Here is an 18,569-nt window from a genome sequence, read left to right as displayed (position 1 = left end):
CCAACGTGACTTACTCCGTCCAATCAAGGTTTTATAAACCAGGAATCAGCCGCAGAGCGCTGCTGCTGCCTGCCCACTGGAGCCTCAATGCAAATCGCCGTGTGTCACCAGTGGAAAGACTGTGGCCGTAAAAGGTGTGTTTGATGAGAAAAACATATCAGGAGATATTAGAGTGCTTATAATCCAGGCAGAGTTCCTGAAATGATGCTAAAACTGAAAGAAAAATAAATATAGCCTAAACACTTCTCACACTATTATCACCAATACGTGTACAACCATATAATATTTTACCATAAATGTAGTCTAGAAATATAGATGTACCTTTGCTAGGGTTAGAGTGACTTTTTAGCTTAATACAGCTGCAGCATTTGTGTAACATCCTTCATGTATTGCCTGTGGAATAATTATGGTTTTCAAACATGTCACACGTGGTAATGAAACTGATCGAGTTAAGAGGCTTATAAAAAGAAACAGCTGCCTTGACAAACACCCGTAGTCCAATGCATTTCAAATGTAATTAGTCTGTGCTTGGTTATGTAAGGTAAGACGGTCTAAAAGAAAAGGACGTCAAAACAAACAAAAAGGGGGTCTCTGACAGGTCAGCGCGGGATGCAGTTGAAAAGCTCTGTTAATTTTTATGTTAATTTATTAAAATAAATCAAATATTCATCATAAAGTCCTCATCATAGGCTCTCTTGAGGGTTGGGAGTAATATAAATCAGTCAAGCACACTGCCATCTTGTGGCAAAACTACTGTTTTTCAGTCTCAAGCAAAAAGAAGAAAAAAAAAAGGGGGGGGGGGGGGGGGGAGAAGTCACGTTCATTTACCAGCTGATCCAAAATGAGGTAGACCGGCCTCCATCAATACCATTACTATTAACCAGCACCCTAATTGTCATACATGAGTATTTGGTCATACATTTTTTTTACATTATACATTTTTGTGCTGCAGATTAATGGTTACCTTTATTTTATAATGTATCAATTTAGTAGAGGTTTCATAAATTATGCTCTACAAAGATTATCAATAGTTAGACATAAAGCTCACCAGTATTTATATGTAAAGCTCAACCTGTCGCTTCTTTATTTATTTATTTTGTTTGTTTGTTTTCCCCAGTATGAATAATCCAGATTAATCACCACGGCTGTAGATGTGCCAGCATTGGGCAATGAATAAATGTTTTCCCCTAACCTTATTTTACTGCACCATATATATATAATATGTGAAATGCAAATATAATTTTCCAACTTTGCTCCAGTCTCGTATGTTATTTCATATATTTTGGCTTCTACTTTGCTCTCTTCCAAGAGAGTGCCACTATACTTTCACTAAGCTCTAACATGGCAGTGTACCTGATATGACACCTTTCCAAGGTTTATATCCTGACCCTGTACAACATGTGGCACTGACAATAATGTATGATACCTTTAAACTGCTACAGGCTAAGTGTACCCGGACACTACTGTACCTGATACCTGTTATATAGACTAATATGATTGTATACTACAATAACCATAATTTTCTGGAGTAAACATAATTATATCCTTCCCATACACTAAGTATGTATGGCAAGTATGTTGTATGTATAGGAAGTGCTGGGTTTTGTATAAGGCTGGTTCTCCATCTGCCAAGATTAAGAGGAGAGAAAGTAACATTATTTCAGTGCTTTTGGTTCTGATTTATGCACATCAAGGAAAACTAAATGACAGCTTTTCAGAATTATACTTCAAACCTCCAGTGAAAGGCCTTTTTAAAACCAGACATTATGAGTCATTGTAAAATCACAGGCAGTACTAGAAAATTTACTTTGTTCTGTTGAATATCCCAGTCAGCCATGAAAGCGTGACAGTGAGCATCCATCCATCCATCCATCCATCCATCCATCCATCCATCCATCCACTTTCTTAACTGCTTATCCAACTAGATAATTGGTCAAGAGTGTACTCCCTCTAAATGCAGCTCAGCCATTATTAATCATTTTATGCACATTTGCTTGTCCTGCTGTGACAATACAGAATGTCTTCAGTGAAAAGGGCTATATTGTCAAAACTATTAATACACAAAGCTGGCACTCCCCACCTTTTCCACCCACTCGCTTCCTTAAACCTATCCCGTCAGTCCATTATCCCATTTGCTCTCCTGCTTCCACAGATGTCTGAATAATGCTGACCTGATTTAACAAGATCAGACCAAATCCCTGCTCTCCTCACAGAGAACAGCAGAGGATGCTAAAGAGCTCACTCTGGGATACATTTATGGTGTGCGTTAAATGGAGAAAACACAGGCACAAGGTTAGCAGACACAGTGCAGTGCAGCTGTCCACAGAAGTAGCCACGCTCTGATATCCTCTGATTCACATTATGTTGAAACAGGGACAACCCTGTTTGCTTATTTCAGAGTACACTCAAGTGTTTGCACAGATGCCACTTTTAATAAGGTGGTGTTAAAACACAGCCTATCCTCTCTGTAAGGAGTATTAAATGCACCGGCATTTCACATCGTCTGTCTTTGGTAGCAGCAAGCTGAAAAATATTCACAGGCTTTATATAGAAAACAGCACTACCCACTTAAACATTTATGTATATCACATTATGTTATGTTCATGGCTTTAGATTAATAAAATAGTCCCTGAGGGCCAAGCAGCTTTGATAAAAAATTAACCTATTACTACTTTATTACTACTGTTATGCTCTGGTAGCCAAAATACCCACAGGATTTGGTTAAAACAAGCAGTATGAATATGTCATCTTCTGCTTAAGAACTCTGTTACATGTTTTTTTTCTTCTGTTTTGGATCCATGTTTAGACGCAGTATTCAGTTACAGCCTTCCATATGACTCTCCTTCTTATATGTCAGCTACAAAATTGTGATAATAAACCAAGATGAAAGAGCTTGCGTATTTAAAATGCATCTACACCAAAAACAGCACAATTATTCACCATAAATGAGCCTTAATCACAGCACATTATTTAAAAAAGAAACACTGTCAGTACATTTAATGGGAGATAAAAATGACACTGATCCAACTTGTGTGACTTAAATGGATTCAGATGTGTTTCAAAAGTTTTTAAATTCCCATATATTACTACGAGCCCAGCTCTGTTTCAGCATGCTAATGAGCGTTTTTTGATCCTGTGAAATTAAGATGACTACTATGATTTGGTACTATATAAATAAAACCGAAATGAACTGAAATTAATATTGCCTGTTGTGTTATCACAAAATACAGTAATGAGAAATGTGAGTAGCATGAAATCACAGTTGAAAGGCAGTGTGTCATTCACCGATCCCCCTCATCAGCAAGGTTTACTCTAAAGGAAAGTGATCAGCTGCCTGTCAAAAGCACCAGTGTAACCTGATGGCTGTGAATGGACAAAGGACCAGGCTGCATGTGACACTCTGCTCTGACCTGTTCTGAATTATGCATTCCGCTCAGGTTAACAGCCGATATCCAGTGTCCTTCATTTAACATAACTCAGAGGATATATTTATCGTGAGTATTTTCCAGAAGGTTTTTTTTAAACATTTTTATTCTATATCAGAAATAGGAAGGTTTTAATGTGCGCATCTACATGCCCATTCATATTTCTGCCTTGTGTTATTCTATTTTGTCTGTGTTACTAGGATGTGATGATGTGCACATGTCTGTGCTTGTTTGGGTGTTTGCATGTGTGTATAAGGATATTTGTAGTACCAGAAACATTAACTGAAGCTTTCTTCAGAAAGCTCTAGAGAGCTTTTGTGCACAGTCTGCCAATTCTCTGCCTTTATAAAGCTGCTGATAGAAGCCCCTAAGGCTGCAAATAAAGTAGAACCCTGTCGAGTGTGGTGACCTGTGTCCACTCCCTCCTGCAGTTTGAGCACCTGGTGATACAATTGCACCACACTGGAAATTCAATCAAGAGATGGACCGGAGTGACTAGCAACCGCTTTCCTGTCTCTTTCTCTTGCTGGCCCGCTAATCGATCAATTATTTTAAAAGGGAACTTTAAACACGTCTGATTTAAAGAGACTTCAGTATTGGAAGGTGGACTGGGGAGAAGAACATCAACTTCACTTTCCCCAACTGTGAGTACAGTTATTGATTTATTTATGTGTGCCTATGAATGCAGTGAAGCTGATAATGGTGTCAGGTCATTCTATTGGTACTAATTACCACTTGGAATCAAAGGCTGATATAGTAAAACATTGCTAATACCATGCAGTCAGTGTTGGATTTATTGCTACTGCTGTACACCAGTTATTTTCAGTAATGAATGTGATTTAGTGAATGGGTAACCTTGACATACTGTGCTTAGTTGCATTAGATTTGTTTCTAATGTCATAGAAATCCACATGTGGGATCATTTAATTAAAATGATCATTTTAAATCTGAGATTTATGTAGCAGATGGTTAGGCTTGTAGCAAACTCAACTAAAAGGCACCACAGGTGCATTTCTGAGAACACACACACACACAAACACACTCACAAACACACACACAAGAATTTTCACTTGTTCCGTTCAGTTCCGCCTACAGTTTATAATATTTAAACCTTATATAAAGCTTCTGAATGCTACCTCATACAGAAAACTCCAAATAGCAAAGTGAGCACTAGCCAGGCTAACATAGGAGCAGTTAGATGCTAAGGAGTCAGATATTTTTCTCAGTACTCAGTGGATGTCCAAACAGAACTGTAGAGAAAGTGAAAGTGTGACATTTTTCAGTCGTGGATGCCATTTTTGCAGTTCTGATTATAGCTTTCTTACTGCCTCCATGTGACTAAAACATATCGAATGCTTCATAAACTGTTTGGATGTCATCTAAATGCCCCATGAATCCAAAATGTAACAAGATGCTCAGATGGTCAAAACTATTTAACTTTATAAGGTTTCCTTTGCTTTCAGCATGTGATGTCCTGTGCATGCCAATTAACACTGATGATAATTCAGTGCCACCTGACAGCCCTTATTATGATAGATTCCCAATACAAACATGGGAGCTCAATATCTTAAGAGGGCTGTGGTAAGATCCAACCCTGGATACTTTAGCCTTGTATACATATATCAGGAGTGTGTCTGCACAGTGAGCACAAATGTAGAGTAGTTCATTTTTTAATCTCTTTTAGTTTTGGCAATACCAAACAACGGGTCTGATGAATGTCCTACAGCTAACATGATTTTGTAAAATGTGAGTAATGGCAACTTCTCATTGCATGCTATTGTTCCCGGTAATTTTACACTGTGAGAAGAACAATGAGCATAATCACTCCAACATGAGCGATTCTAATAGATGAAGACAATCTAGCAGAGCACAAAAATGCATGATTAGCAGTGAGTGGGAGCCAGTCATGTCACATTCCAACACTGTGGACTCCTGATGAATTCGAATGACAGCACATCCGTCTATCTTTTACTAATTAATGTCTGCACGGTGCTAAATCCACATTTAGAGAACAGATGTGGGCCATGTCGAGTACTAGCCTCTTGGACTGACATTTTTCACATCTTTCAGGTCATCTAACAGCATGCTGCCAGTTCCTCTTTTATATAAATAACTGAACCAGATTAACACTATACTGTGTGTGGCTTGCTATTGTAGGAAGAAACTGTAGGATCTGAATTATTGCTAAAGCAGATTAGCTGAATTTATATAAATGTGGCTCATCTGTGTTGAGACTGGATGAGAACAGGCATGAGATTCAGTATAATAACTGATATATATGTGCAGACTTCCTGGTCCTGTAATAGAAGTTTGTTTCCAAAATCCTGCATACTTTAGTGGGTCAGTGTTGTATAACCAAAAGGGTGTTTATGGTTAGGGTTCAGTAACTAGCACCTTACAGTTATGAGAACAACATTTTTCCCAAGTTGATCTTATTCTCGCATTAGCTGTGCAGCTGTCTCTTTGTGTTTATTCTTAAGTATGTGGGAAAAGACTCCCAAGGCCACATGACCCTGAAAATGTCACGTGAATCAAATGTTGTAGTAACAGTGATTTACCACAAGATGGCTGGCAAGACCACACATGGATGGCAGAGATCTGTTATCATAGGTTTTTCCTGTTCTCCTCCACTGGATGATGCAATTTGGCCAAGTGTTTTTCCCCATAACTTTTAAAACATTGCAAAGCAATTACACCCACCCCGCCACACACGCACACAAACCCGCGGAGGCTTTGTTTTAACTGGTCGCCCCACTTTAACACAGCATGATGAATGAAAAAATAAATGACTGAAATGTATTAAATCCAAATAAAGATGATGTGCTTCTCAAGCAACATGAATAAAACATTGACTATGACTCGGCTGCAAATCTTCTGACTCTATTATTAAACTCCCTTGAGCTTGTTTTTTTTTTCTACTTTTAAGTTCAAGCTGATGTGTGTTTTGATTAAATAACTCTCGCTGCAGCAAAGATTAATTAAGCGTGATATATTTTTGCATAATGGACATTTGTGTTTTGTAAACATTTTCAGTTAATATAAATCACTGTGGAAAGTCAGGTAATTGATGCTGGGGAAGAAGCTGCCTCTTGACTTTCCCCCAAAACACTGCAGAGCAGAACTAAAGCTTGATACAGTCTGCTGGATATGGATTCACTGCCAACATGTTTATACTGCTCACTTGCCATCAGTTTAAAAAAAATTAGATTATCTCATAACTATATTGCATTATATTGTATGATATCATTTAGGATCTTGACTAGGCAGCACCACATTGCAGCAGTGCTGAAAAATCTAACTTCATTTCCAGTTCTTCCCATAAATACACACACACACACATATATCTATATACATATATATAGATATATGTGTATGTATATATATCTCTATCTATCTATCTATCTATATATATATATGGATATGTGTGTGTGTATATATATATATATACACACACACATATTGTAGCCAATAGAAAATATTTTTTTCCATTAAATTGTCAGATTGTTAAGTTTTGTAGGTCATCATTAGGTCTCAAAGGAAAATGCCTTTTAGGATTTTGTTAATGGGGAAAGAGTCAAACATGCTCAACAATATGACATATAGTATATTCGTGTGTAGCAAATTGGGATACATAATAATATCTCAATTTGTACAAAAAAATACTCATTCCGTGTTAAAAGAACCATGTTGAATCAAGGAAACGGTGTCGAAATCAGAGTATTTTCAGAGAAACCCTGCTGAAGAGACATAAGAAAGCCTTTTGGAACTCTTGTAGAAATGTCATCATTAACATTTAGATAAGAGCATCACTGCCCTCTGTAGCTATTTTACTCCCCAAGAGTCACTTCTTCACTCGGCCAACAAGTTTTGGAGAAATGCTGGGAACATTTTGGAATCAGCTCAGTTTTGGAGTGCCCAAGACTGTTGCTTCTTTAATGTGAGTGTAGCACATCATACTAAGTAAGAGCATGACTAACTAAGCAGGCTTCATCCAAGTGCTGGAGAGCTGCTGAATATATAGCCTACACGAATGGAAAGAGGGATTTTAAGCTGCTTGGCCTCGAAACAGCTTGCAGGAGAGAAATGTGACCAGTATGAGATGGAAAAATGGTGTGCAAATAGATTTCTGACTGATGAGTGTGGAAGGGTTGACAAGTGGAAAAGGGACAGAAGTCACAGAAGATGAATACCATTGTCAAAAAATGCCAACTTTTACATCTATTATCTGCGTGAGGAGACAGTGAATTATGTTTAGCCATATTCACTGATAAATGTGTAACCCGGTGGGGGAACTGTTTTTTTTTTTTAAACAAGACTTTCATTATGAAAGTAAACGTAAAAGCCAAGCAGTCTATTACTTTGTTTACTTCACACTGATTGCCACAGAATCTCTTCTCTCGATTCAGACCTATAGAGATTTGAACAAATTTGCAATATGAAGAAAATTGAATGCACTGAATATTTTATTGACAGCAATGTAGGTCACCCTTTTTTGAGTCATGGCGGTTAGTCTTTTGTCACTTGAGACAGTTATTTTTAGGTCTTTTTGAGTTTCTGTGGTGGCTATTGGTGCCGAGATTGGGTGTCAGGCATGACTATGTCATAGGACAAGCAGGGGCTAAATATATGTCCTGTTGCTATGAATGTTGCTTATGCATTTTTGCAAATTTAAATGTGTCATTGTCATCTTATTTCACACTTTTCATTCGTGAAAAGCATTTGGACATTTGCAGGTGAATCAGCCGGAATAAAATATCATGGTTTCCCTGAACAATTTTCAGCTCTGTTATCGAAACATGTCAACATTTGTCCGCCTGGATTGTTGTTTCCTTCAGGCAGGATTTGTCAAAATAGCATGTGAAGATCTTTACCACTGGATTTTTCTACTTCTGTTTTTCAGCTGTTCATCTGTGTTGGTTGCACCGAGCTTCAAAGGTTAAGGAACAAAGTCTTGTCAGATATGGGGAAAAGGTTGACAGAAACCTGATACCCTAATTGATGGACAGCAGTGAGTGGAGGCATTTAGGAACCATGTGCACCATTTGCCACAGTCCCACATTGTAGGAAACACATACTTGCTATTTGATTTTAATGATGTGTCTTCTCTGCAAAAAATGTCCCAGATCCAAAAAAGTTTGCCTCTGGTGTTGTAGTGTTTTTGTTTTTTTCAGGTTCTTCGACTTAAAAGTTAAGGGTCTCAGAGTGTGTGTGAAGCAAAATAGCACAGTCACGGTAATATTTTAAAACATTCTAAAGAGTAACCCTCAAAAGAAACCAGGTCACTTAATTGGTAATGCCTTATAATCCTCCTTTGGATACCACAGATCTAATGGGAAGAATTAGTATGTACTTCTCTTAGTCCTCTCTCTTTTGTTTGCTGTAATCTGCTGTCAGTCATAAACAAAGAGTTGTTACATTGCTGGTGCGTTTCTTAATAAAAGGTCGGGATTTATCAAAAATGTCTTTTAATTTGTGCCTCAATATTATCTTCCTTTTTTAAAACAATTGTAAAACTGCATTAAAGGGAAACTGGTGAGTCCTACTAGAGGTTATTGAAAGCTTTCTCCAGTTCATGGATGGTGGTGATCATGCCCCAAACATGTTGAAATATTTGTAATGCATTCCAGCCAGATATTAAGCCTCTGCATAGGGGAAGGCACAATAGAAAAGCTTTGTGCTGCAGTGTGTTTTTCTTCTGTTAATGTATTTATTTTTATTATCTAATTGGAGGAAAAGGTTTTGTAAATGGTAAATGGCCTGTATTTTTATAGCGCTTTACTAGTCCCTAAGGACCCCAAAGCGCTTTACACATCCAGTCATCCACCCATTCACACACACATTCACAACATGATCAAGACAGAGGCAGTTTTATAAAAATGGACCAAAAAAGAAAGAGAAAATATGTAGTAAGTGGCAGTTGTCTTGGTGAAATTGTCTTTCTGATGCCAGCTGTTAGAGGAGAATAACCAATAAAGTGCCTGGGTGTTGAAAGGAAGGCAGCGGTGACTCAAATAACCACTCATTAGGGCCAAGGTATGGAGAAGAGCATCTCTAAATGCGTTGACCCTTGAAGCAGCAAGAACAAGAAACTGAAGCTACAATTTGTACAGGCTCATCAAAATGAAGCAGTAGAAGATTGGAAAAATGCTGCCTGAATTTGGTTTAAACACTTAAATCCACCCTGGTTTCTATCAGTTGTTTGTAGTTAATAGTGTAATGGTGAGGATGATATTTTTTGTCATGCTTTGGGTCCCTTACTACCAACTGAGAATAATTTAAATGCCACATACATGTGCATCCCTTCATGTCCATCTTATGCTGGCTGCTTCCAGCAAGATAACATCTCATGTCCAAAATACAATTAATGTCAAACTAGTTTCTTGAACTTAACAGTGAGTTCACTGTATTCAAATGGCCTCCTCAGCCACCGGATCTCAATCCAATAGAGCCCCATAGGGATATAGTAGAACAGGTGACTGGCATCATGCATGTGCAGCTGACAAATCTGCAGCAACTGTGTGAACATGGACCAAAACCTCAGAGGAATGCTTTCAGCACTTTGTTGAATCTATGGCACAAAAAGCAAGGCAGTTCTGAGGGCTAAAAAGAGAGTCCACCTGGTACTAGTTTGTTTACCTAATAAAGTGACCATGTAATGGACATTGAATGAATGTCTTCTCAGATACAATTTTTCTCAATGTTAGCCCACTGAATTAATTTAACCTGTAAACATTTTAGTTTAGTCAACATCAGTTAAGTCAGTGACAGACTGATTGGTAGACCCAGTGCTGAAAGTCCCAAGACATCACAGCGAGCGCATGCACTGACATATCTGTGTGCCCATGAGCATGTGCGTGCACGTGCGCCTGCGAGTGTGTGTGTCTGCGCTTTTACTGGAGCGTGAACAACTCAAAGCTTTCCCTGTGCCATTTGCTCATGAGGAAACATCAGCCATGCTGCTTTATTAACATACATCCAATTATTATCACACACAAACACATATGGATGCACGGTGCACACACGTACACACACCCACACACACACACGTACACACACACACCTACACGTACACACACACACACACACACACACACGTACACACACCCACACACACACACGTACACACACCCACACACACACACCCACACACACACACACACACATTGTCCTTTGAAACATTATTCTTTGTTCTCAATGGCTGGCGCTCTGAAAGCTGGCTGCAGGGAAGACACTTGCCTCTGTGTATCACAGACCTCGGCCTTATGTAAAGTGTCTGTTTATTTTGCAGACATCCCAGCGTTTTCATTGTTTTTTAATGAGCGTGCGAACTCCCTCGGTGTCAACATGTAAGAAAGAAGGAATCCTTGGACATGTTTGGACAAACTAACATGACAGCATTTGGAGAGTCTGAAAGATGCTGCACGCAGTTTGATGTGCATTTTTCCTTAGCAGCTGCCTAAAGTTGTCCTTTGTTACTGTGAGACAACCAAATACAAAGCAGTTTAAATGTATCCATTCACTGTATTTTAGAAAGCAATATTTCTGCTCAGTAAGCTGAATGCAACTAATTTTAAAGCAAATTTAAAATTAGGTGTAGACAGTTATGCTTCGATTGTGCATGAAATGATGAGAACATGAATGAGGACAGAAAGCTGAAGCATAAATCATGCTTTCCTCTCTAAGAGATTCACACATGAGCTGCTTCTATTCCACCCATCAATATCCTCCAATGAGGCTTTTCCTAAAGGCCAGCTTTGGACAGCTGGGAATGAGAGATTGGAGCTTTCACAGAAATCCCTCTGTCTTCAGTGTCTTATGAGGCACAAACTCTAACAGCTCAGCCTGCTTCTGTGATGTACAGAAAACAATAACAGCTGTAAGACTGGAGGCACAAATCTGCAAACTCTTGGAGCATTGTGCACCTTTTAACAATACAATGTGTCTAAATCTGGAATTTTAAAACATTTTTTTTGTTTAAATGTTTTGTTTGAAAGGCAGGTTGGACCTTAAGCTGAGACACTAAAGACGGATACAGTAACATCTTTAACGGAGATCCCCGTACTTTCTCGGATAATTACTTATTTGAAGAGATTTGTATATTTTTATATTACAAAGTTGGAAAGGGAGCTGTTACATATCAAAATTTGCATTGGATATAGCCAGGCTTCATTTTGGTGGCACAAAGGGGATTTTTCTATATCTTTTTACCACTCCATAAATCCAAAAATACTGTCAACAGCCACTAAAAACTCAATTTTCTCCATGTTTTCAAGAATAAAACATTCTATAAATCAGACCAGACTAAGTGGCATATGGACAAGCCAGACTGTAAAAAAGTTCAGGACATAGAAAGCTGGAAAAAAAAAAGTTTGATAAAATAAACGCCTAGAAAAAAGCCCAAAAATGTTATTTTTCAAAAGACCTTTTTCTATATAAATGTATCTTTTTTTCAATTTCTGAGAATGGTCTCTATTTTATTTTCATTTATTTCTTAGCTGCTTATTGGATGTGTCATATAACATTTAAGGGTTTCTCTGTTTATAGCTGATGGCTGTAAATAAGTGTTTTATTTTGAGTGTTAACCAAAGGCTATCAATCCCTGCAACACATTATTGACATTACCAAGCTGCTTCTAGTTTAGATGATGCAACATGAAATTACTTGATTTAAATACTGCAATTAAGCTACTGCGATATTGCGCTTACAGTGAAAGTTAATGATATGTCTAGCCGATCCACAGCATTCAGTTTACGTTATATTTCACACTTTTTTTTGACTATGTGTGTGTTGCTGGTATTTAGCGATGTTGGAAACCACCTTTCTACAGCACCCAGTGACCCAACACCAAACTAAATATATCAGGGACAAACATAGAGTCTTGGAAGCTTTGCCTGCCCAATACTATAAACTACTTCAAGGTCCAAAATGAACATCTAATCTGTGCAGAGCAGCACTAAAATGTCAAAAAATAGACATGTTGGCATGGCAGGTAGAAAAGATGATCTTTATTTATGCACCGAGCAGAAGCTTTTGCATTATTTCATGAGAGTGGTAGCTGGAGAGATATGAGATCACAGTGTCAGCCTGAAAGTAAGCATAGAAATGTTGAAGACATTTAGGAAAGATTCATTTTGATCTGATGGAAGAAGCCTCACAAGGATCTCTGCTTTCTGTTTCTTCTGTCCATGACGCAGTAGCATGTTTGGTATTTCTTTACAAAAATTACAAAAATTCTACTTCAGCTTTTAAACTTTTTTGATGTGAGGTGGAGTTTTGTGTGAGAAGGTTTACTTGCTGTAGGTTTGAAGCAAAAGGATGGCAATGACTCGATTTCAGACTTGTTCTGCCCCATTTTCCAAAAAAGTAGCAGCTCCAGGGTCTTATTCAATTTGCAAAGTGTTTAAAAACCAAAGGAGAGGTATTTCTGAACCCTCTGGTGCCGTTTAACAGTTAACCACTATACCCTATCCTCCCTGCTGTAATTCTGTTGTCCCCCTTAAGAGCATATACATAAAGATAAAGAAGTATGCATATTCTTATCTGAAAGATAAAGATAAGATGAAAGATTGTTGTGTCCATTATAATTATCTACTCCTGTAGAGTGTTTCATCTGCTTTTTTGAAAAAGTAAAATTACAAATCTATGAATATCTTGTATGTGCTGTGTGTAAGTCTATGCAGGTCTGAGAATTAGAACTTGCCTTGTTTCCTAGAAAAAGCTCTTCAACCTCTGATTCATTGCTTCTCATTAACAATTCATGTATCACTCATTACAGCCATTAATGTGTCTGTTTTTAAAAAGCATTCGTGGGTTATCCAGGCATTTTATAGCCGTACCAGCACAGCACCATGAAAAAGTTCACTTCACATAATAATAATAATAATAAATAACAGTAGTGATAAGACACCAACAGTTGCACACTGCAGGTAGATCAGGGATAACATGACAGAAAATGAGTTTTGATCATTTACTTGTGGCTCATTCCCAAGTAATATAACTGTTTTTGATGATTTCCTTTTCTATAATGTGACAGCAAGTTAAAAATCTGATACATTTGGCTTGTTGCTTCTTGAATACTACATCATACTGCATACTAATGGCCCACACAGACTGGCAGAACTCATATAGGGCATGCTGCGTGGTTTGCTGCTGCATCTGCAAGCTGCTTTGCATCCTTCCTCTGGGTTCTACTTTTAATGCTGTGCTCGATTTAATCAATGTCATATCATTTTCATTGGGTTTACATAACGAAAATGACATTTTTGAATAAAGACCTTTGCTCTTGAATCTTGAACTGCTGATGGTAATAACAGACTGATTTTGACAGTAGTGTTCCTGACAGAACTAACTATGGTCACATGCTTTTCATATACACACACCAACCACTGTATTAGGTACACATCTTTAAGTGCTCGTTAGCACAAATATCTAATCAGAGAATCAGAATAGGGAAGAAATATGAATGTGGTATGGTTGTTGTTGGAAAACAGGTTGGTCTGAGTATTTCAGACTCCGCTGATCTACTAGGATTTTTTTGCAGTTTGCAGATTCTTAGCAGTTCTTTGGGCAAAAATGCATTTTTAATGCCAGAGATCAAAGGAGAATGGTCAGATTACTTTAAGCTGGTAGGAAAGCCAAAGTATCTGAAATAACCACTTGTTACAACCATTGTTTGCAAAGGAGCATTTCTGAATGCACATGCCCAGCCTTAAAACAGATGGACAGCAACAGAAGACCTTACTTTGTGCCACTTCTGTCACCTAAAAACAGGAAACAGAAATGTTGCCTGGTCAAATGTGTCTTGATTTTTCCTGTGATATTTGGATGATAGGGTCACAATTTGGCATAAGCATCAGGAAAGCATGGATCTAACCTTGCTTTTATCAATGATTCAACCTGCTGGTGTTGTAATGGTGTGGGGGATATTTTCTTGGCCTTTAGTAACAACTGAGCACCATTTAAACAACACAGCATACCAGAGTATTATTACTGCCTTTGGGATGTTGTGCAACAGGTGATTCATGGATGTGCAGTCAACAAATCTGCAGCAACTGTGTGATGCTATCATAGCAATATGGACCACTCTCTCCAAGGAATGTTTCCAGCACCTACCAGTTTATAACGTTTACTCAATTCAAATTTGCAACTAAGATATACTCGAGACTCTATTATAACTAGCTAATTTGGTGTTACTGTGTCACTGGTGATTTAGGCTCAGTACTGCGGTGCCTAGGAAGTCTCAGAGACATGATATCATGACTGCACACTAACTTGTTGAAAGGGAATAGAATAGAATAGAATAGAATTCAACTTTATTGTCATTGCACATGTCACAGGTACAAGGCAACGAAATGCAGTTTGCATCCATCCAGAAGTGCTTTAGCCATGATATAGATGTATTACAAATATATATTAGCAATAACATAGATGTGTGAGTATATTACAGAAATGGGTCTATTATGGTATGTTATAATGTACATGGTATGAAGTATGTTATGAATATGCTATAACTGTAAGTATGTACAGGCTGTAGTGAGTACAAGCTATGAACAGGATATAAATATGAAAAACTATACAGAAATATGAGCTATACAGCTATACAGAAATGTGAACTATGCAAGTTATAAACAGTTGTAGAATTAAAAATTATCGAATTGTACAGAATGATTATTTACACAGAATTATACAGTAGTGCAGTTAAGATAAGTGAAATATGTGGATAATTTCTGCAGAGGCTACATAAAGTGCTAGTGGTTGTGAGTGGTGGTTCAGTCCATCTTATTATTGTGTGTATGAGGGTACAGTTGTCCATTGTGTGTGTAGCTGGTTGTGGGTGTGTATATGTCCAGTCCATGTGTTAACGTGGGTCAGATGTCAGGAGGCAGAGTTCAGGAGTCTGACAGCTGTGGGGAAGAAGCTGTTCCGGTACCTGGAGGTCTTAGTACGGAGGCTCCTGTAGCGCCTCCCAGAGGGCAGGAGGGTGAAGAGTCCATGTGATGGGTGACTGGGGTCTTTGATGATTTTCCCAGCCCTTTTCAGACACCGCTTCCTGTAGATGTCCTACATCTACAGGAAGCACTCCTGCAAGCTCCTCAGAACACGCTCTGAGAACACGCCCGGGGATGCCATCAGGACCTGCAGCCTTGTGGACATTGATCTGAAAAAGTCAGATTAAAAAAAAACTGCAGTAATTTTTGTTTTCAGTTGCCAATGTTTCATAGTTTTTAAGGACAAACCAAAGGAAATACAAAGAGCTGGGTGGTGGGTGTGCTGTGCGCCTGGTATAAATTAAGTTGTGCAATGTTTTGTGGCCTGTAAGAGACCTTGGTTGTCAAAGATGAAAGTCTCTCTGATAAAAAACAAATATCTTGCTCTCATATTTGGCAGCCTCTGTCTGCCACCAATAAACAACGTGTGTCAAAGACACATTGTTTACATTGTTTTACTCCTGCACTACTCAGTCCAGATTGAAAAGAGTGCAATTTAAACATTATAATTTGCTGATTGGAATAATAAAGATCATTTTCCATCCCTCGTCATCACCATTCCTTATATTATAGCTTTTTGTAAACTAGCCATTTTATTTTTAAGTGTCCCTGATAGGCTGGACTAGTGTGTGGCTTCCATCAGCGTTACCAGGTGGCCTGCAGTCAAAAGAGTGATACTATCTGTGTGTAGCACAGGCAGCCACACACAGAGCAGCGACTATCGGGAGGTTCGCAAAGCTGCTGCTACTCTACATGACACCACAGTGTACAGGACTCTCAGAGCTCAGATGGTTTCTTAAAATATGGCCTATCAAACCTGACATCATCTTTTAGGCATTTTCTGCTTAAGGTCTGCATCCCTCATCGCAGCTTCTGCTTACTGCGCTATAACACGTGTCTTGTGATGACAGAGCAAATCAAAGCAAATCATTTAAAAAGGAAAAAGAAAAATCACAAAACACCGACAACTGGTGTACTTTTAGCCAGACAGCTACAGTAGTTTACATTCCTAATTTCGTGGCTATGGAGGCAGTCCTATTCATCACTCTAAATGGGAAGCTAGTTAAAAAAAAGAAAGGAAATCTGGACCAGGATAAAAGGCTTTTCTTTGTAAGTGTGTGAATCTTTTCATAGGCTCACTTCTAATGGCATCTGACGGAGATGTGGCTCATTGTCATGCACCCCATGGTGCCACCAGCCTGTGGTCGGCATGCAGCGCTCACTGATGTGAGCTACACCAAGACTGGAGAGAGGATCAAAATGAAAACACTGGTTTCAATATTCTTACAGAATACAGTGAAATAAGTGCCATCCAAATGATCCAAGTTATGGATGAAACCACATGGTACAGATGAGACGTATGCATATTTATCAGCAGCTGCGTAGCATAGAGCAATAAAAAAAAAAAGGAAATTCGTAGTAAATGTCATAATTCACTGCTACATATGCAGATATATTGTTGCAAATTTATGAGTCATAACATCTCTTAATTAGCAAGAGCAGATTTCTGCACATTTCTTGATGCAATCTATAAAATAAAAATAAAATCTATAAAATGGCAAAGGGCTGTTTGCAATACAATTATTGCAATAAAATCTGAAAGTGCTTTCTGTGCATTATATTTGCTTAGATTTGTCACACTATTTACCACACAGGAAACCGCTTTGATTGAGGATTTATGGTCACATTTTGTCACATTTGCTGTAGATATTTGTGTTCGTATTGTTAAATAAATAAAGCCGTCATCTGGCTATGACATTACGTTTTTACAGTCTTCAGATCATCTGAAACCAAAAAGCGCTTCAGTATAGGCGTCGCACAGTACATCAGACAGAAATGTCTGTCAGCCTTTGTGAGTGTGACATTTTCTTTGTTTCAGAAATCTAATTAAATTTTGCAATGTAAACAGCTCAGAGGCTTTTCCTCTGGGCCACTCACTTATTTAATCAGGCACTGTGACAAAAAGCTCAAAGATATTTACAGCAACAGCCTGGGTGAGTAGTTGCAAGAGCAGAGAGGTTTACAAATTCACACTTTAAAGCTCTCCACCAAACACTTGTGTTGGCGAGGTGCCACTTCTCAAGAGGAAGCAGCCAGTGGTTTAGTGCCTTGCTTAAGGGCATGTTGATGTAAGTCTTTCAGAAAGATGAGAGCGTTCACTTACTTGTCTGTCTTTGTTGCATGTAAATTATTCGTTTTTGTCAAGTCTGTGCAACATCCCAAGTTACTACTCACTTTCCCCATGTTCACGTATATATCTGTATACTTTGAGTTGATGCCCACGGACCTGGACAGTTGCACATGTCTTGTTTTGGCTATGCACCAGGGCAGACTGGATTAGACTGGATCAGATTTAAGATTTAATCTGTTGGTGCTATACTGAATAACACGGGAATTTGTAGCCTCATCTGCCACACTACTCAAAAACAAGTACCGTACAGCTGGAAATGGCTACGATCCCACCTGAATGATTTATTTTCACGGCGGAAGAAAAGTATGACCAGCAACAAACACTCACAGAATTTCTACATTTTTTCATTTGTTCAAAGTGTCTTCCAGCACTTGTTGTAAACACAGACATAGTAAATGCTGTCCATTTACTGTACAAAGTGTTTGTGAGGACTTTCTGTAGCAAAAGAGACTCTATCAATTTACACTGATCTATTTATTCTGGAGACACGTGGACTCGGTTTGAACTGTTCTACAGCCAAAAAAGTGTCCGTCTTTCTTTCTTTCTTCTTAACATGTAAAATCCTGTAGTTTCGGGTAAAAATCGCTTCTATTTGCCAGTGCTGTCAATTCTTCCTGTGCGCATGTGTGTGTGTGTGAGAGAGAGGTGGAGTTTAATATGCTTCCTTTCCTTTTCCTCTCACTGCATGACTTAACCCTGCTATGGATCACAGAGACATGACTTCAAGCTGAATAAATCAGGGTCATCGTGAAAAGAACAGGAGACCTTGAAATATCTCTCAGATTCTCTCGTAGCCCTTTCTCGCTCTTTTCAAGATCTGACAGTGAACATCTGGGAGTAGATGCAACTTTACTATCATATTAGCCGCACTGAAAAATTGATTTAAAAACACATTTATTTTGGACATTTCTTGTGTGATTTTGTGGAAGCAAGAACCAAGAGTGTCTCTTTAAAAAACAGCTGGTT

At 38.4% G+C, this 18,569-nt stretch overlaps 1 protein-coding gene across 4 annotated transcripts in view; it reads right to left on the bottom strand.

The window, feature by feature from the left end:
• Positions 1-14,762: 14,762 nt before the first annotated feature.
• LOC147311638 (uncharacterized) overlaps positions 14,763-18,569 on the bottom strand; it is a 32,651-nt gene continuing 28,844 nt past the window's right edge. For all 4 annotated transcript variants that reach the window (XR_015125330.1, XR_015125329.1, XR_015125328.1 and 1 more), the window contains 2 exons: positions 16,553-16,655; positions 14,763-15,582 (listed from right to left, as the gene is read on the bottom strand). Coding sequence is in view for 1 of the 4 variants with exons in the window: in XM_086266312.1 (XP_086122438.1) it covers positions 15,364-15,582; positions 16,553-16,655 (322 nt within the window). In the remaining 3 variants the exon portion in view is untranslated. The remainder of the gene's footprint in view (positions 15,583-16,552; positions 16,656-18,569) is intronic.

This window comes from Aulonocara sp. 'chitande type north' Nkhata Bay, linkage group LG16, assembly GCF_057382095.1.
Source record: "Aulonocara sp. 'chitande type north' Nkhata Bay isolate Kocher_YH1m ecotype deep benthic linkage group LG16, A_spYH_male_GT1.1, whole genome shotgun sequence".
Classification (NCBI taxonomy): Eukaryota; Metazoa; Chordata; class Actinopteri; order Cichliformes; family Cichlidae; genus Aulonocara; species Aulonocara sp. 'chitande type north' Nkhata Bay.
The sequence above is the reverse complement of the archived record's forward strand: the minus strand, read 5'-3'. Positions and strand labels throughout refer to the sequence as shown.